This window comes from Salmo salar, chromosome 02, assembly GCF_965601325.2.
Source record: "Salmo salar chromosome 02, fSalSal1, whole genome shotgun sequence".
Lineage (NCBI taxonomy): Eukaryota > Metazoa > Chordata > Actinopteri > Salmoniformes > Salmonidae > Salmo > Salmo salar.
Window position 1 is genome coordinate 63,882,743 of NC_138292.1, and position 21,215 is coordinate 63,903,957.

Below are 21,215 nucleotides of genomic sequence, written 5' to 3' on the forward strand. Positions count from 1 at the left end.
CCACATCTGGGGCAGCTAATGGGGGAGGTCAACTCTCCAGATGCATTTTCAGAATTCAGCTAAATAATTGTGGAGACCACAACGGAATCCTAGGAACACTGGCACAAATTGCCATTTTGCATCTACCCAGCTTAACTTCAAGACTGATAACAGACATCTGAATACTGTGCTCTGAATACCACACTGGAAATATACTGAACAAAACTATAAACGCAACATGTAAAGTGTTGGTCCCATGCTTCAGGAGGTGAAATAAAAAATCCCAGAAATGTTCCATACGCACAAAAAGTGAGCATTTACCCTTTACCAAGATAATCCATCCATCTGACAGGTGTGGCATATCAAGAAGCCGATTAAACAGCATGATCATTACACAGGTGCACCTTGTGCGGGGCATAATAAAAGGCCACTCTAAAATGTGCATTTTGTCACACAACACCACAGATGTCCAGTTTTGAGAGCATGCAATTGGCACACTGACCGCAGGAACGTCCACCAGAGCTGTTGCCAGATAATTGAATGTTAATTTCTCTACCATAAACTGCCTCCAAAATCATTTTAGAGAATTTGGCAATACTTCCAACCGGCCTCACAAACAAGGAACACGTGTAACTGCACCAGCCAACAACTTCCACATACGGCTTCACCTGCAGGATCGTCTGAGACCAGCCACCTGGACAGCTGACGAAACTGAGGAGTATTTCTGTCTGTAATATAGCCCTTTTTCAGGAAAAACTCATTCTGAGTGAGTGGGCCTTGGTCCCAAGTGGGTGGCCTCCACCCACCCCTGGCTACACCCTTTATTTTCCAAATCATAGAAATCCATAGATTAGAGCCTAATTAAATTATTTCAATTGATTTCCTTACATGAACTAACTCAGTAAAATCTATGAAATTGTTGCATGTAGCATTTATATTTTTGTTCAGTATATAAAATGCAACATGTAGTCTTGGTCCAATGTTTCATGAGGTGAAATAAAGTATCCCAGAAATGTTCCATATGGACAAAAAGCTTCTCTAATTTTGTGCACAAATGTGTACATCCCTTTTAGTAAGAATTTCTATTTTGCTAAGATAATCCAACCACCTGAAAAGGTGTGGCATATCAAGAAGCTTATTAAACAAGATGATCATTACACAGGTGCACCTTGTTCCGAGGACAATAAAAGGCCACTAAAAAGTGAAGCTTTGTCACAACACAATGCCAGATGTCTGAAGTTGAGGGAGCGTGCAATTGGACACTCCTGCAGACAGCATACCACCAAAGCTACTGCCAGAGAATTTAATGTTTATTTCTCTACCCTTAGCTGCCTCCATTTTAGAGATTTTGGGGGCTCAACCGCAGCCCACGTATATGGGGTTGTATGGGCGAATGGCTCGCTGATATCGTTGTGAAAAGTGGTTATGGTATGGGCAGGCATAAGCTACGGACAATGAACACAATCGCATTTTAAAATCGCTGGCAATTTGAATGCAGATTCAATTACAAGATCCCGAGGACCATTGTCGTGCCATTCATCTGCAGCAATTGCCTCATGTTTCAGCATAATGCACAGCCCCATGTCGCAAGGATTTGTACACAATTCCTGGAATGTGAAAATGTCCCAGTTCTTCCATAGTCACCAGGCATGCCACCCATTGACCCTGTTTGGTATGCTCTGGATCAACGTGTATGACAGCGTGTTCCAGTTCCCGGCAATATCCAGCAACTTCGCACAGCCATTGAGTGGGACACCATTCCACAATCAACAGCCTGATCAACTCTATGCGAAGGAGCTGTGTCTCACTCCATGCTGCAAATGGTAGTCACACCAGATACTGACTGGTTCTGAACCACGCCCCCACTTTTTTGCAATTTTTTTTTTTTAAGGCATTTGACCAACATATCCATCTTTGTGAAATCCATAGATTAGGGCCTAATGAATTTATTTCAATTCACTGATTTCCTTATATGAACTAACTCAGTAAAACCTTTGAAATAGTCACGTTTATATTTTTGTTCAGTGTGTGTGTATATATATATATATATATATATATATATATATATATATATATATATATATATATATATATATATATATATATATATATAAATAAATGACTCATTCTTCATTCTCATTGTACCAATACATAAAGAGCTTTTGACTGTAGCAATCTAATAAGACAAATTACAAAGTCCAGTCCACTGGATTTGGTGTTTTATTTTGCAGTTCTTTACATTTTAGAAAAAGAATCCAAGAATTTTCCCTCCTGTGTGTTTCCGTCTGGCTTCTTCGTGGTCCATGATGCCAGCTGAGGTGGTCAGCACAATGTATCTGAAGAAACAGACAAGGTGTGTAAGACATGAGTTTATAAACATTCACAACAGGCAGAACTAAATTAATGGCAAGCAGTAGGGAAATTCTACAACAAAAGTACATTTAACATTAATAGACAAAGACCATGAAACACCAGGAAAACTTGATGCCATACAACACTTAAGCAAGCATTTCCTAACCTCACCCTTCAAACAGCTGCTATAAACCAATTGCAGACCATCATTACCGTATCAAGACAACTGAAAACTACAGAGGGGTTTTTAAGGTACTGTATTGCTCTCCACTCCTGAACCAGGATCACTTTTCAGCAGTAACTATGTAGCCTACATTTATATTGTATGGAGGCCAATATGATCCTAAACATTAAATGCTTTTCCAATCAAGCAATGCATGTGGATGTACAGAGTGAAGCCTATCACAAGCAATGCATGTGGATGTACAGAGTGAAGCCTATTACAACAAGCAATGCATGTGGATGTACAGAGTGAAGCCTAACACAACAAGCAATGCATGTGGATGTACAGAGTGAAGCCTAACACAACAAGCAATGCATGTGGATGTACAGAGTGAAGCCTAACACAACAAGCAATGCATGTGGATGTACAGAGTGAAGCCTAACACAACAAGCAATGCATGTGGATGTACAGAGTGAAGCCTAACACAACAAGCAATGCATGTGGATGTACAGAGTGAAGCCTAACACAACAAGCAATGCATGTGGATGTACAGAGTGAAGCCTAACACAACAAGCAATGCATGTGGATGTACAGAGTGAAGCCTAACACAACAAGCAATGCATGTGGATGTACAGAGTGAAGCCTAACACAACAAGCAATGCATGTGGATGTACAGAGTGAAGCCTAACACAACAAGCAATGCATGTGGATGTACAGAGTGAAGCCTAACACAAGAAATGCATCAAGGCAGTAAAACTATTCCTGATAGTCACTATCCAAATCACATCCAATCTTTACTTTTAGAGGCAACAAACGTTATGAAGTCATACAGGGGGACTGGAATAAAAGCCCGCACACCCATTAGCTCTCCTGGAGGATGGTCGACCACCCTTTATGAAAAACATTACAACCAAATATGGCTCATGCCTTTTGAAATACATTTGCTCATTCAATATATCAAATGGCTATGTAGGCTACTAATCGTTTTATTCATCTGAATCAACCCCACAACATTTCTTCAGGAAATGTAGCTTTTCGAGTTTAGTCATATTTATCTTAGAAGTGTTTACTTTGCAGGGAGTCTAGCATCTATTGAGTTTCAATGTCCCATACATTGGAGGCCCAAATCAACTGGAAGTATATACAAAACAAGTTCCTAAAATGAATGTTAAGGATTCACAAATAATCTTGATTCGAATCCCAACTAATACAATGGCAAAGTGAATCATTTGTTTCTTCAAAAATAATTGAAATGAAACAAATTGTTAAGTGAATCAACTTTGCATGGCCTTATTCGCAAGCGTCTGAGGAAAGTTTTTTGGAACATGATAAAAACATTAATACATGCTATTCTTTGCTAAACCATTAGAGGGTACAAGATGTTTGGAATTGGCTACCTAGTCTGTTTTCGGTCATATTTTATAGACTAGGCCTACCTGCTGCTGCAATGTTTAACTGTCTCTCTCCTTGAGCAACAGCCCACACTTCTCACACATGCAGGTGATGCTCGCAAACTCAGACACGCTTAAGTGTAATTCTGATTCTGTCTGATGTACATTTTTATTTGATTGATAAAATATTTATACCATTCCTAAACCAATTGCATTAACAGAAATACAACTCAAACTTGCCCTAAACTTTTGGGATCCTGGAAAACACTATTTTAAAATTCCATGTCCTTTCCAGGATTTTCATGACCTTACGAACCCTGACCATGTTGCCAAAATTCAGTCCATCTACAATGGCGCAAACCATATAAGTGCGCTAAGTCACATCAAATGAGCACCAACCAGGGTCCAACACAAACCCTTTTCCCCTCACTGGCCTGGATATGGGGTAGTTTATAAATGCATTAGACTCATGCAGGACCTAGGTTGACATGCTTTCGCTCTATTTAGCTAGTATTAGGCTGCATTTAGTTATGATGGCATATAATAAAAAGCTGTGTAATATAATGTAGCAATGCAAGACATTCTATTCTTTAAAATTGCATTAATTATATAAAAATGTTTCTAAAGTACATCAATTTAAGGAATAGGACGTTGCCCCTTTAAGATGAGGGCTTTTCAAAAGAGATATTGACATGGCTACAGCAGGCCAAGACGAATGCTAGGTGTCTCTTTGTAGCTTTCTTTTTGCAGACTATCAATAGTTGCCATTAGCCAACCTATTGCAAATTTTTTTCAGTATTGGTTTACTTTTGTAAATCACTTTCCCTAAAACAAATAAGCGCAGCGAGTGGCTTGATAAATGCTTATTTCTACTCTGGACAGTTTGTGTGCCACGTGAACGCCTCATGTACGGCCAAGTTCAAGAAGTTGCGAGTTGAAGTTGAATGAACTGCCAATTATATTGCTCAAATACAAATAGCATGACTTTTCCGCCTGTAGCCTTCAAAGGTTTTCTATGGCAGACTGACACAGGTAAACGTCACAGAAGGAATGCCAAAATGTGCCAACTATAGATGGGTTAGCTGACAATGGCAAGAAAATGCACATGCTTTAAATGGGGCAGAAGTCCAGGCATTGTTGTGGAAGGCCAGATAGCTAGCAAGAATGACAAGAAACTGCCCTGTGGGGAATCGTGACTTGTTTCAGCTAGTTCATCTCATTCTTGATGCCATGTCTTGTTGAGGTGTTTTGACTGATTTCACGTCATTGCTAATGGCTAAAGTTCGCTAGCTAGCCAACCACTGTAACAATGTATTTGAGAGACAAGTGCTTATTGTGCAAATGTAGGTTTTCAATAAACATTGGAGACAAAATACAGTCCACATGTCAACAACCTAAGCCAGCCCAGTCGGTTTTCCCCCATAGTTGCGGACGAGTCATTGTGACACACCCATTGGATTTATCAGTCCACACATATCAATAAATCTGTGACCGTGCCCTCACTACATCCACCATTGGACTTAAGTAAAGCTGAGAGCAATTTCATGCGCATAGTGATATTGTCAGAACATACTCAAACATTCAACCATATTCACCCCCTTTCCTACATGCAGGTCAAATTCTGTTCAAGAGGCTGCAGCAATCATATTTCCATGGATGGATTCAGTAGAAAGTGGGAGCACACAGAGGACACTCAGTCCCAGGGACCCAAGTTGCCCATCCCCGACTTAGGATAAAGGTTTTAGTTCCCGTTGCCCAGGCTCCCCTCATCTTTTCAAAGAAAGTGCATTTCAAGGACAGTTCCAATCTCCAACCCAGCCAGCTCCCAGCATCAATAAATATTTGACTAATGCTGCATTTGCTTGCTCTCAATATTATCAGAAGCTGAACATTCAGGCACGGAAATAAAAGGTGATTAGTTTAGTTGCTTTGACATCCAAATAAACGTTTAGAGATTTAAAGTCTGTGAAACTCGGGGCATAATTTTATACACCCCAAAGGAGCACATTAACACGACATCAAGAGATGCATTCATACGTGAAACACCACAGCAAAAAAAGTCGCCACTGACCAATACCTCCCTGTTCACAAAGTTCCACTGCACAACCGTGATACGGCCACTCCAACATTCATGCCACCATTAGGGTGCTGCTGACTGATTCTCACCCGAACTGTCTTGAGGGCAGGAGGTTGTTCTGCCACTTCTCCAGATCCTTCAACTGGAGGTCAAAACGAGGGCTGATCACACCACACTGAAATGAGCAAAAGAAAGATTAGAAGTGACAGATTCAAATATACAATTATGCAGGTAGGCTGATAATGCCACAATGCAGAATATGAGCAGGGGAAAAAAACATGTCAGAGAAGATGAGCAAAACAGGGGGCTCAGATAGTCTATCAATCTACCCCAATACAAAAGATGCGTAAAATGAAGTAGAATGGCACTCAAAAGGTCTGATGGTAGTCCTTGTGATGCAGTATATTGAAAGTAAAAAAAAATGTATACCTTGTTCAGCCTGCCAGTGAGATTGACGACAATTTTCCCAGCTCTGTGGTCGTCGATGATCTCAAACTCACCAATGTAACCTGGGGAGACAAGGGAGGCAGGGAATCAAAACCAAGTACAGACACACAGCATTGTCGACAGGATGTTACAGGCCTCGAATTCAGATCCCTCAACCAGGGGTATGCAATTCCCCTCCTGGAGGGAAGCGGGTTATGCAGGCTCATGGTCCTACCTGTAACTGACACCTGCACATCTTGTTGACCTCCCCCTTGACTGGACCCATACCACTTACAAAACAGATGATACATTTCAGTAACTCACCGTGCTTCATCATGACGGTCAGGAAACGTACAATGACCTTCGAACACGGCCGGATCAGAACCTGGCGTTTCCCACGTTTCTCAGCATTGTTGATGCTTTTGAGCGCATCCGCAAGAACGTTCATGCGCACCATGATGCCTGTCGATCAGAGATACATAAAAAAGCTAATTAGTTCAGGAGTTGTAAGGTAGCCAACTACTGCCCAGCTAACTAGTTAATAGTAAACATTCAGTCTAATAGTGGTTTGTTCTCCTAATAACATCCTGTGAAAACTGGCAAGCTAACGTTAGCTGCCTAGTCTAGCTAGCTATTGATTTGACAAATAAGCCAGCCAATAAACTGATTGTAAGCTAGCTCAAATGTAGATAGATGGACACCATTGAGTATGCAATGACAATTTGAGTATAGGTTTACCTAACGTCAGCCAAGATATTGCCTAGCAAAGTATTGCCCAACTAGCTGGTTAGCTAACGTTACGTGGTTACTTTGGTGAAGAAAATAGAAGGCTACATACTAAGGTAGCAACCTCGATAGACATTATGCTAGCTAGCCAAATTATCTGGTTAGAGCTAACCGTCTACATTTCACTGGTCAAGACATAACATTCCAATGGCTAACGCTAGCACCAACAACTTTAAAACTGGGACAAACGTTGGGTCCTTTGATAAGAAATTAGAAGAGGTTTGCACGACCATGCAAACACGTTTAACCACCACCATCGTGACTGTCTACCACGCATGGAAGGTCTACATGTACGGGCCAAGCTAGCTAGAAGACTTGGTTGGCCAACCAAACTGCACTATTAACATTTATACCATATCTTGACAATAAAGCAAATTTGTCGACTACTTAAGAACACAACGTAATTAACCTAGCAGTATTAATTGTCGGGTTTTATTCATATGCTCTAGCTACCGACAAAACACACCAGTAAAATGGACAGTGATGGGGACAAAACGAATCACAAGGCAAACCACCAACATCTCACAACATATCGACACAATAACCATTTCATGACATTAGTACATTATTAAACGTTTATATAATTTCATAAATTGTGTTTTAGACGGCTGGATGGGTTAGATTTGGGGAAGATTGACAATGAGATTTTAGAAGGGGGCCTTACCGGTTCTGCAATATGGCGGAAAGAGGAAGTAGGAAGACCTAGCCATGCATTGTGGGCAAAAACTAAGATTTTTTACGACTAGTTCACGCGATCACCAGCTGAAAACCACTGGGTTTATGAAAACTTGATACAAAATAAGGTTGATAATTAAATATATATATTATATTTATTCAGTGATTTAGATGCAAATGCATCCTTATTTTAGTCTCATTACTTTATTTTCCCTTTAGTCTAATGCAAACAAACTTCCAAGTTGATAAAACAGAAGCATTCAATTCATGTTGCTGATTACATTTGTGCAAGAAATAGAGATGTCTACATTAAAGACAAATCTACCAACATTTTTTAAATGTGTCGGTAAGAAAATGTAAACGTCCAAAACATATTACAGCCTTTCTGAAACATCTCTGATGTCGCTCTTTTCATATTTACAGTAGTAGTTGGGGAGTCTGTAATCCCTTTTCAAACTATAGTATCTTATGTGGGGCTTTGGTTAAAATCTAAAAGATCGCCAACTAGTGGTTGGAGTGTGGGAAATAAATACAGTATGATGTTTTACCAGTAGGCCTACCGAGTAGATTATGCTTTATTGAAACTTGGAGGTTTTTCTTTCATCTCAGAGCTTTAGAATTTGAGGACGAATTTAAAATAATGATTTAATGACAGGAGGTTCAATCAAAGAAAAAGTAACAAAGCTCACTCTGAACAGGTTTTCAAGGATAATCCAACCTTTTATTTATTGTTCTGTATTCAATTCAACATACATCCACTATATAATGCCTGTCAAGTTATAGTTCTGTTTACAAGGTAAATATTTCAAGCAAAATAGGGTTCATTACATACAATTTTAAACAGTAGCAAATCAAACAATTCTGATTATAATTACCATACAATAGATTAGATATAATCACATTAAATGAATCTTTAATGATGTAAATTATGTTGATATTACAGTACATGACACACTAGCTGAGTAGTATCGACTACAGTGTTTTTGAAGAGGAAACATCACTTAAAAGGGCCCATGGGAAGATACATTAGGTTCAAACACACTTCACGGTAAACTCAAAGAAAGAAGAGATGGTCACGACCTTCTCTTGATAATATACAATATTATAAAGCATGACAATTACTCTTCATTTGGGCCACTTTTGCAAGATCAAACATCCCTTACTTCACATGCATATCAAAAATATATATATATATATATATATATATATATATATATATATATATATATATATAAAGTCAACGTTGTAATTGCAGCAGCAGTAGAAATGTGGGCAATATAAACTGTAGGCTGTGTGTGTGTGTGTGCGTGTGTGCGCGTGTGTGCGTGTGTGTGTGTGTGTGTGTGTGTGTGTGTGTGTGTAGAACACATTCAATAAAAGTTAGAGAATGGTCTTGGCACTGCAAGTGTCCTTGCATGACAGTCCTTCATTCTCTGGCAGTGTTTGAGCTTGGACATGGATCTAAAATAGCAGACTCATTTAATATATCCTTCCAGTCAATCATCTACATTAAAATGTACATTTCCTCTGAATACTGTACCAGTCCTATGTTGGCAAGATGATCAAATGTGCCAATAGCTTATTCAAAAATCCTCAAAAGCAGTACGTTTCACTTCACAAAATGTTGTTGAAGTTTTGTATAGTACATGTAATTGGGTGAAAGTGTGTTGCAGGTTTGGTGTCTGACTGGTTAGCTACAGGTACCTGGCACTCCTCGTTCTCCCTTGAATCAAATCAAATGTGAGACACAACCCAGGGGTAAACTGGAATCACTCCCCTCCCCTCTTTAAACTGTCCAGGAGGGATCCTGGAGGCAAACTGTAACGTTACAGACAGACATACTGTAAGCCCAGTGACATACCCACCGGTCAAGACGGCATGGTAACAGTGGAGCACAATGGAATGGCTGAGCGGCACAAGAGAAGTAACCAGATTCTGTACCTTTCATGGTTACGTCATAACTCATAAAAAATGACCCTTTACTAAGCCAGAGAGTGGGCTTCTATACTCCTTGTCTTAGCCACCGTTACTGACCATGCTAGTTATAGAGCTACTGTCCCTCCTGAGGTCCAGGCCTAGTTTCTGGAGGTCCAGGCCCATGCCCACTAACATCTGGAGCAGGGTGAGCTCCTGCTGGGTGGCCTGGTCCACCAAGGCTGGGCAGGTGGGGTTGCACTGGGGCCAGTGGCAGGTGTCGATCAGGTGGAAGGGACAGCCCTTCAGGGGGGTCTTGCTGTTACGGTTGGCTTCTTGGAAACTCTTATCCCAGCACTGCAGAGCCCGGGGCAGGGAGGTGCCTTTGACTTGAAACGTCATCCAGTTACTAATATAAAGAACGAGGGAGAGGGGGAGGGAGAGAGAGAGAGAGAGAGAGAGAGAGAGAGAGAGAGAGAGAAAGGGAGGGAGAGAGAGAGAGAGAGAGAGGGGAAGGGAGAGAGAGAGAGAGAGAGAGAGAGAGAGAGAGAGGAGCGGGAGTGAATGGGTGCCAGAGAAAGGGGAGATGATTGAAGTAGGTTACTGTGAGAAGAGAGAGAGCGTGTTGTGCCACTTGAGCCCTGTATCTTCTCACAAGCAGTTTGCCTTGGCAGGCTGTGTCTCAATTGGTACCCCAGCTGTGCCCTCCTTGTGTTCAGCCTCCAATACCACCACCATAACCACCAACATAGCCCTGCATTAGATTACAAAACTGTGAAAATATGATCCACCTACCACACACTAGTATGATTAGGCAACCAGCTCCTCCCATCTCCAACCCTGCCCTTTACTGTAACATAGGCTCCACCTTCTGCCCTGTCACTGACCCTATGTCCAGCTGGAGAGGTGTGTGTGTTAAGTATGCGTGATTTTATGAGTGTGTGTCTGTGTGTGTTCCCTTTTAAGTCTGTATGCGTTTGCTTGCTTTAAGGGCTGAGTTTGTGCACGTTTGTGGATTTTTATTTATTTATTTATTTCACCTTTATTTAACCAGGTAGGCAAGTTGAGAACAAGTTCTCATTTACAACTGCAACCTGGCCAAGATAAAGCAAAGCAGTTCGACACATACAACAACACAGAGATGCACATGGAGTAAAACAAACATACAGTCAATAATACAGAACAAAAACAAGTCTATATACAATGTGAGCAAATGAGGTGAGATAAGGGAGGTAAAGGCAATAAAAAGGCCACGGTAAAATACAATATAGCAATTAAAACACTGGATTGGTAGATTTGCAGTGGATGAATGTGCAAAGTAGAAATATTGGGGTGCAAAGGAGCAAAATAAATAAATGAACATGGTGGCAAAGTAAATACAATATAGCAAGTAAAACACTGGAATGGTAGATTTGCAGTGGATGAATGTGCAAAGTAGAAATACTGGAGTGCAAAGGAGCAAAATAAATAAATAAATCAGTAGGGGAAGAGGTAGTTGTTTGGGCTAATTATAGATGGGCTATGTACAGGTGCAGTAATCTGTGAGCTGCTCTGACAGATGGTGCTTAAAGCTAGAGAGGGAGATAAGTGGGTGGATGGGTGCGTGTGTGTGGGTGGGTGGGTGGGTGTGTGCGTGCGTGCGTGTGGGTGCGTGGGTGCTTGTGTGTGTGTAAAGCGTGCTGGGGGGTTAGTGAAAGTGTGAAATGTCATTCAGTGACACGCAGAATGCGGTTTGATGAACGAGCTACACAAAAAGAGTAGCATGAGCTCACTGGGTAGAGATGGGTCAGGGTAGGGGTGAGGGGTAGATGGGACAGTGGATGTGCTTTTCGGGGCCCCCAGGGAGTCAGATGTCCTTACCTTTTAGTGACCAATGTGTGGGACAGGCAGGAGGGTGCGAACACAGCCCTGCAACACACACCACAGCATAACGTCAGCACTGAGCAGCGTGAAATCTTTGATAGTGTTGGGAACATGTGGAGAATATTGCTGTTGATTCATTTTTGTTAATCTTCCATTTCAGCTGATCAATAGTATACACTGACAGTACAAAACATTAAGAACACCTGGTCTTTCCATGACATAGACTGACCAGGTGAATCCAGGTGAAAGCTATGATCCCTTATTGATGTCACTTGTTAAATCCACTTCAATCAGTGTAGCTGAATGGGAGGAGACAGGTTAATAACTTTTTTTAAGCCTTGAGAAAATTTAAACATGGATTGTGTATGTGTGCCATTTTTTTTCCTATTGTGTTATTGACTGTACGCTTGTTTATTCCATGTGTAACTCTGTGTTGTTGTTTGTGTCGCACTGCTTTGCTTTAGCTTGGCTAGGTCGCAGTTGTAAATGAGAACTTGTTCTCAACTAGCTTACCTGGTTAAATAAAGGTGAAATAAGGGTGAATGGGCAAGACAAAATATTTAAGTGCCTTTGAACAGGGTATGGTAGTAGGTGCCAGACACACCGGTTTGAGTATGTGAAGAACTGCAACACTGCTGGGTTTGTGTGTATCAAGAATGGTCCACCACCCAATCGACATCCAGCCAACTAGACAGAACTGTGGGAAGCATTGGACTCAACATGGGCCAGCATCCCTGTGGAACGCTTTCGACACCTTGTAAAGTTCATGCCCTGACAAATTGAGGCTGTTCTGAGGGCTAAAGGAGGTGGTGCAACTCAATATTAGGAAGGTGCTCTTACTTGTTTTGATTCTTGGCCTATATGTCATGGATCAATCTCAATGTCACATGTCTACCACATTCCACAGTCACTTGCGTGGCTGCAGCAGCACACTTACGTGACATCTTTGAGTGAGTTCTTGATATCCTTTCCCAGGTTCTGCATGTAGGTCCACTGCTGTTCTGACAGGGTCTGACCCCCCAGGTAGATATTCTCCACTCTCAACTGCTCCTCATCAAACAGCCACTGCACCACAAACAGAGGGGCTATGACACACACACACACACACACACACACACACACACACACACACACACACACACACACACACACACACACACACACACACACACACACACACACACACACACACACACACACACACACACACACACACACACACACACAGTATGAGAACAGAGTTAGGGTGTTGCTTGTACCTATAAGTGTTTTATTGAGTAACATGAGGGACGTAACATTTATTGGTATCTTGATGGGTAACATGATGGACATAAAGTTTACTAGCATTCTGATTCATGACCCTTCAGCTTTGATAGATGAAAGATACATTCTTACAAGATGATGGTAGGTAGTAAAGACACTCACAGGTCAGGGAGGAGTAGAGTTTGTGGCTGAAGAAGCACTGCCACTCCTCTCCTTTCTTGTACTGCTGCCGACACTTGTCTGGGACCACCCCGTTCCACAACCTAAGAAAACAGCCATTGGAGAATAATGGCTTCCAGTGCGCATTGAACATAGACAGGGCAACTGTTATATGCTAAAATGATTGGTGAACTTCAAGCCAATGGAAATAAAGCTACAAGTGTGATGAGATGCAATGCTTTGTTCAGGGCATCTGTCATTATAAGGTCCTATAGACATGGATAAGCTGAAGGGAGAGAGACAGATGTGCTTTACTTGAGTCCTCTCTTGATGGCATCTACAGGTGAGCAGGAGACACTGTCTGGGCAGTCAGGAACCCTCTGCTGTTTACTCTCCAGAAACCAGCCTGAATCCACCAGGCCTCGAACCTGGGCCTCTGCCCCCAGCTGCTCCAGCTGACTGGACACCCTCTCAATGTTCAGTAGCACTCCCGTCCCTCCAGCACTGCAGAGGAGCAAAGAAACTGGGTAAAAAGTCTGTGTCTGTGACCGTTTCCCCGCATTGGCACACTGCCAATTGGAGCCAAAATGGCCGACAGCTAGCCACAATAACGCTATGCTGTCACAGTCAGACTTAACTGTGTGTTCTCGTTTTAGTCCTCAGGGTGTCCCACCAAACATGTTGCTAACCTGGGAAGAATCTCCAGAACTGTGTCCTCCTTTATGGAAGAGGCCCCTAATAGACATTATGTCATTGTCCCACACTCTACGGCCAATACAGGACAGCAGGGCTCGTAAACATCTTTATGGTAGACAACAGTTACAGGACGTCCTAAAATAGACTCACTCTGTCAATGTGTGTGAGTGTGTGGAGATGGGTAGCGGAGACAGACGGTGCCAGACAACGGGGGTAGATTGGGAACAGACCCAAAGCAGAGGAGAGGAACTCACCTTGTGCCAGCCAGCATGACAACCTTGGCCTGTTTGATGCCTTTAGGGACTAGGTCTTTGATGACCTCACGGATGATCAGGGAACCCATGAAGGTATACTCAACTGGAGGGAAACATAGATATGCAATCAATAGAACAAACCACCGTATTGAAATGGCTTTGGTGTTGAGGAAAATAATGAGGATCTGCTGGTGGTGAGAGGACCTACTGGCATCTTTCTCCTTCTCTTTTCCCGGGCCTCTCTTCTCCTTGGTGGATGTGGGCCCTGTGCCACTCCACACGTCGCTGGAGCAGTACGGGATGAATCTGCAGAAGAGGAGATACACAGCCGGGTCAGAGCCACACACTCTCTCACACACACACACACACACACTCTCTCACACGTATTCATGTCCATATGTAATAGTATTAATGGGACCTACATCAGAGGTCCATCCCTCATTGTGAAGCAACCTGTCATGTTTGATATTCATCATCTCAGCCTGCAGTTGGCTTCTTCAATCACACAGATCCTGAGAACTTTAGTTAGCAGTCCAGTATGTAGGACAACATGTACCGGTAACATAAAACAACCGGCGTGTTAACAAGCATACTTACACAATATTAGTGTTATACCAATGAGGGTTTTCTTCCGCCTGGGCTGACAATATTCCACTTCCTGTAAAGCAACCAATAGAAAGTCAAGCAGAGACAGTGGTGACCTCTCATTGGACATACAGTAGGACACAACACTGATGTCATATGACAATCAACAACCCATGACACAATGTATATTGGGAATGGGACCAAACATGGACGCCCATGTAAAACATGTATGATGGATGATGAGGATGCATTCTAAAACAGAAGGACCCCTACCTACCTTTACGCGTTTGGGGCCAGTCGGATGAGGTCATGAGTCGCGGGATATTTTTATATCTGGTATCGCAGGAGTCTTTGTTGTAGCAGCACCAACCACCTAAAAATAAGACACTAATATTAGCTTCTCACATCCGGTTTCAGAAGCTCAGAAAGGGAGACCCCCTTGTTAGCCCATTTCAGAGGCCTGAGAGGAATGGGGGTTGGGAGGAATGGGAGAGGGAGGGTAACTGAGGCATCCACCTGCAGCTCCATCTGCTAGCCTCTGGCCAGGCTCCCGAAGTGAGGGAGTGTCTGTGGGGTCTGATGCACATGTACGGCAATTGACTGTTGAATAGAAACAGCAGGGATATAAATGTGGCTATTCTGTGACTGCTTCCTAAAATCCCACCTGGGGTCCATTAACGGTAGAGTTATAATCTTAACCATAGCTATGTGTATATGCATATCTAACATGTAAATAAAATGTAAGTCAAGTCTTTTGGAGCCATACCACCTGCTGAGAAAATGAACAAATGAACAAACTGTGGGATTTGTGACCTAATCAGATACTTGCCGTATAAAAGAGTGGACATCTTGGTACTTGTTTACCTGTATCCAACAGCAAAGTACCTCTGATGTAGGATATGTACGTTGGGACATTTCAACCGGCTGAAATGTTTGTTCTTAGAGGATGTGACACATCCGGTTCTAGGTCTCAGAATACACGTGTGATGTCACAACGCAATCCTCATAAATATCCTATAGCGACGGAGGGGCGAATGCCAGAGGAGGCGTCCAATCAGAGTGACAGACAGCCGCCGAAAAAGACGAAAAAGGGAAAGGAGATGACCACCGGTCCAGATGCCGATGAGGGCGTCACGCAAACATGCCACGCGCTGACCTCTCAAGATCAAATTAACCAGAGGAGTTTAAAATACACACCTTCCAGAAATATCAGCCATCGCTTACTCCCTTTGAACTCCTTTAGGTAAAACCTGTGGACCACAAATAAACATGGATGAAGGGCTGTGAATGGTGAAACCTAGAGAACACTGCTATATAGGGTCATGTGTTGGCCGATCCTCCAACCATAATCACTCATCATTGTAACTCTTTATCAAAAAAATGATGCTAAGTACCATAAAGTATGTGACAATTCCTGAATTATTTTATTTCTTCAAAGTTCAACCACAAACTCTAATTCAAAGTCCTTTGATAGTAATTAAAACCATTTACCACTTGCCGTCACCAACTTATATAGCCGATAGCTGAGGACTCGATTACTACTTTATCTAATATCAAAACACATTTCAGTGTAATAACAGCTGTAATAGCACTGATAGACACAAAAACATGAACAACTGAATAGTTATTTCAGTGTTTTCACGCCACTATTTGATTCCTTATCACATCCATTTTTGCTGATAGATTGTCTTATGTCCTGAATACAATCTCTAGAGCTTTTTTATTATCTAAACAGCCATCATTTGCCTCAATGAATAGTTTTCCAGAGCATCTTACCCTGCCGCTGTTCCATCGTTGCACGTGACCTGAGTGTTCTTGAGGACATGCAGCTTCATATCATCTGAAGCCTTGTTGTTCTGTGAAGCTGACTGCTGGGCTGCCGCCCGACCTCCAGAGTTACCCTCCCTGCCCGACTCCACTGGCCCAGGATGGGGCTCATCTTCTGGGGCCGACTGGGCTGCCTCGGCCCCCTGGTTCTGGTTCCCCTGGTTCTTCTTAGATGACTTGCCACTAGGTTTGGCATTGCGGTTGTTCTGGCAACAAATCCCTCCTATCAGCAGCAGGAAAACCACATGGCCCAGGATCTTCATAGTCAATCCAGCCTAAGAGGAGAGCACAAAACATGCTACATAAAACACTCAACTGACACTGAAACACGCCATCCTTACTCAATGGTATAGGCGAGAGATGCAGTTTGGTTTAGAGTAATTGGGCGCCAGCATTGCAAAACGAATGAAGGTTAATGATATGTTAGGCAAATTGACTTAAGATACCAAACATCCTTTTCAAAAGTTAAAAGAGATTAAAGCAATGATCAATAACAATCAGGATCCATTCAGTTCCACAGAAAATCAACATACCCCTTTCAGTATCCAGTCCTGAAGAAGGTCACGTGTGAGGAAGGATCCTTGGGTAAAACAGAGCAGCGGTGCTACTGAGGAGACAGGTTAGGAGAGACTGTAGGTGAATGGATGCTGGCGTTGAGGACGGCTTGGCCAGTTTTTGGTAAAGGCTCTGGGTTGGCGGTGCACTTTATAGTGCCACCATATGGATCCTATTTCCCAGCATTCCCTTTGAGCTGCTGCCAGGTTCTGACTGTGCTATGTGACGACACGCTGAGGGTGTTGGATGGTTAGTGGCGAGGAGAAAAGATAACACACGCTCTGCTGAACATATTTCAAGCACCCCCACCCACTACCGACCCACACCCACACATCCACCCACCTGACCCAGTCCCACAACAAGAAAAAACTATACCTCCCTCACCCCCTACTCTCCCCTCCTCTCATCCACCCCTCTACCCTCTGTTCGCCTGTGCTTTGATTTAAACACCTACATGGCTGGCATATCTGCAGCATAATCCTTTTGTGTGCCATGTATCCCGCAGGTCAAACACACTCCGACAAGACCGCATAACCCCTGTATGTTGAACTCATGTTGAAAGATCCAGAGGACATACACAAAGGTAAAGAGTGGTTGATGCACGTGGCAAAAGCATGTGGTGGCTGTCTTGTTGAGCGATGGGTTTCCAACTTAATAATGATATAGATAGAAGCTCTAAATTAATGTTTATCAAGCCGCACTTTACCCTTTGTACCTCAAATGTTCAATTTGCCAACTGAAGGAAATGTGTTGGGAAACAAATGACAGCAATAACAGTTATGTGAAGTATATGTGTTTTACTTTGCTTTCATAAAACTGCTAAATCAATGCACTACAGTAAAACGTTTAAACATAACAATAAGAAAATAACATGTGTTGAATGAAGGCTATTAATGTTAATAATATATACAATTATTTTTTAAATATATTGATTAAAAGTTTACAATATGTGCAATTGAATATGCTATGTATATATTTTACTTTTAGTCAAATTCATCATCATTCTATGACAGAGAACTAAAATGCAAAGCATCGAGCTAAAGCCATCCAAACAGCATTGCGTGCAAAACACTGCCATCAAAACCTTTTCTAATCGTGAAGGGTTATTCATCTTAAAACATTGTCTGGCTTGAAACACTGAAACAATGCTTGAAATATAACTGTCTGGAGTATAAATCACTGTTGCTGTTATTACTGCACCTGCTGGGGTAGCCTATATTGTGTGAGACTTGAATAGGACAAGTGACAGTTAAAAGCGTTAGAAAATGACTCATACGAATGATAAAGACCCCCAATAACCAATATTACAACAAATATAAGGATAATCATCAGGAAATTGAGAAATAAAACAATTGAGGGTTGTGGATTATTTTACAGTGCATATATTATCTGGCTCTGTATTTACATATAAATAACATAGGGTAAAGTTATAACATTGTTGTTTACTAATAATAATAATAATAATAATTTGTTTCTTTGGGATTCGTTAAAGCATGAAACGTTATGTATAATTTTGTAGTTACCAAATCTGTTTACAGAAGCACCAAAAAGTACCCACTGTGACCGTAATATCTTCCTCTATAATTTCCAGGCAAATATTTGTTGAAAAAACAACGCATTACCAGTAAAATCCCCAAATCCCCTTTACACCCTATGCAATATATTCTCAAGTCATATATTACAGATCTCAGCATATGCACAGTACAGAAGTAAATCCAAGTTCTACACGATATGGCGGTAGTCGACCGGCTGCAAGCTGCTTTACCTTTTGCTGTGCTCCTGTGGGGGCCAGGTTGGGCTGAGGGCTCCTGGACAGGACAGAAGGTTTGCCACTGAGGGAAGAGACAGGGTATTTGAAACCGATCTCACGTCCTCCCTGGGATAGCTGTGGGGTGACGTACTGATCAGTACAGAAGAAGTTCACGAGCCCGGCCTCTAAAATTCTCATCAATGAAATGCACACCATCCTGACGTGTCAATCAAGTCCCTTAACGAGGCCCTGGGACTGGGAGAGACAGCAGAGAGGCTGGGGTTAAGGGACTGGGATAGGGGCTGGGGATTTTGGGACTGGGGCTGGGGACTTGGAGAGAGGCATGGGATAGTTACATACGATATTTGACACAAAAGCATTGATCGCAGCACTAGGCAGCCTAGACCATTAGCGTTTTGACTACTTACAAAACACTCTCACTATTCCTTTAACTGAGCGTCGGGTACCTTCATCTAAACGGCTATGGGTTGTGCTGTGTTTGCACACTATACACCAAACAGTTACAGCAGACAGTAATCCAGGTGTATCTACAACACAGAAATTATATCCAGAAATGTTGGTATTTTGGTACTGGTATTTATTAGGATCCCATTAGCCGCTGCAAAAGCATCAGCTACTCTTCCTGGGGTCTACGTCAAACATGACATAATACATAGTACAGAACATTATTAGTCAAGGACATCAATTATATCCAGAAATGACATCAATTATATCCAGAAATGTTGGTGTGTCTAGTCTCGTAAACTAAATGTTATGTATAAAATCAGACATTTATAGTTAGTCTTATTGCTTTGGCATTTTCAAGAAAGGTATTATTTAAAAAAATAAATCTCATTCTGATTCACATTCTCACTTCTCAATAGAAAGCTTCTTCTAAAGCATTTTTTTTTACTTTCAAGTTATGCCAGAAGGAACATACGTGAAAATATGTCTGCGAGAAGAACGTATGTGTCGAAACAATAAAATGAAATCTAATGACACTGCTATTCTGAACTTGATCTACTGAGCTGAACAATTTCTTCATTCCTTCGGTCGTCTTGAAAGCATGCACACAACCATCTGTCTTCCCAGAAATCAATGCAACAATCTGTTTAACAGATACCTCAAATAGCTGAGAAACTAAAGAAAAAACTTGTTGTAAATCTATCACCTTTTCGCTAGAACGCCTTGAGCAGAGCGCTCGAGATGGCATTGCTGCTATTTTGTTTTCTTTGATATGGGATTCGACAGATGATCATTTTTTACGCACGGGCGGGCTTCAGATCAATAGCGAAAGCACATTCAATGTTCTCAGCTCCCCATGTTGCTTTCAACTCTCTGAACCAGCTAGAGGTCAGGGGCCAAGCCTCTGCAAACCACAGTGAGGACACACACACTCATCTCCGAGGTCCATTACCTACTCCATTACCTACTGCACTTTACTTGTAAAGAAAAACATTTAGCATAACCTCACACAGAATGTGCCGAGGCCGTAAAGACCTTGCTGAACTTAACACTAGCAGGGTTAGAAGCTTGACCCCTGAGCACATAAGAGGCATACTTTCTCCCTGTGTTGTTTTTTTCTCACGTACCCTACGCATCTTCAAGGTCAGGCTATAGACACCTAAAGCTTGGGTGGTCCAGGGCACTTTGTCTGCTGAGCATGTGTGTCATCACCAGTGTCAGTGAGCTGATGGCGAGCCAGAATATCTGTCGGCAGAGAGCATCAAAGAATTGACATACACCACATTTTATGGAGACACACCACAACACAGAAAAGGTTATGACCCACAGGTAACAACTTCAAAATCAAGCACCCGGCCAGTAAATGCCCACCATATGCTGGCCACATGGGTGTCCGCCGGTGAACAGTATTCATAGCAACTTGAAGTCAACTTGTAAGAGGACAGAATACAGAAGCTCTGTGGGTGTGAATACTGGCCGCAGTGACATACAAACCACACAGGAGCTTATATTGGCAATCTGCTACCACATCACCCTGATATCAGGGTTGTCACCAGCGCTGTAGGACATCGGTGAGGGGAGAGGGCCCGTGACTGATGAGCCAGGAGAGTGGCATGTTTACGAGCTGCATGAAAGCCAGGCTCAGCGGAGAGCAATGGAGCCCAGTGAGAAACATCATTGCCAGGACTCACCCTTCAATCAGCCCAGTCGACAGAAGGGACTTGACCGGGATTGGTGCAAAGTGTGAAACGGCCACTAAAGAGGACTAACAGGTGGAGTGGGCAACGCCCTCGACTAGAGCCAGGTGTTTAGAGGCCTTGCGTGGCAACCTTCTGCAAACTGTCAACCACTCAGCGTGATGGATGGTGGGGACTGATAGCAGTGAAAACGGGATCGGCTTCAGGAGCAGGGTAATGTAACGGCCATAGACACGGTGGCATGACATACTGTAGGCCCATAGGTATGGTGGGTCCGCGAGAGGCCACAGAGGGGTGCATCTAATGCTCCCACCTCTCAGCCCATCGTCTGCGTGCCT

General features: G+C 42.5%; 2 protein-coding genes across 2 annotated transcripts; both read right to left on the reverse strand.

Moving 5' to 3' along the window:
• Positions 1–2,181: 2,181 nt before the first annotated feature.
• LOC106589173 (small ribosomal subunit protein uS8) lies at positions 2,182–7,955 on the reverse strand. Its single transcript, XM_014178911.2, has 5 exons — positions 7,839–7,955; positions 6,713–6,850; positions 6,392–6,471; positions 6,052–6,137; positions 2,182–2,315 (listed from the first exon to the last, which is right to left on the reverse strand). The coding sequence occupies exons 1-5, from the start codon at positions 7,882–7,884 to the stop codon at positions 2,222–2,224; spliced, it is 444 nt and encodes a 147-aa protein (XP_014034386.1). The 5' UTR covers positions 7,885–7,955; the 3' UTR covers positions 2,182–2,221.
• A 1,130-nt stretch (positions 7,956–9,085) lies between these two features.
• LOC106564593 (carboxylesterase notum2) lies at positions 9,086–17,080 on the reverse strand. Its single transcript, XM_045707339.2, has 12 exons — positions 16,944–17,080; positions 16,360–16,685; positions 15,781–15,833; positions 14,861–14,956; positions 14,596–14,656; positions 14,207–14,304; positions 13,999–14,101; positions 13,364–13,552; positions 13,052–13,152; positions 12,564–12,711; positions 11,624–11,671; positions 9,086–10,172 (listed from the first exon to the last, which is right to left on the reverse strand). The coding sequence occupies exons 2-12, from the start codon at positions 16,671–16,673 to the stop codon at positions 9,866–9,868; spliced, it is 1,518 nt and encodes a 505-aa protein (XP_045563295.1). The 5' UTR covers positions 16,674–16,685; positions 16,944–17,080; the 3' UTR covers positions 9,086–9,865.
• Between the last annotated feature and the right edge of the window lie 4,135 nt (positions 17,081–21,215).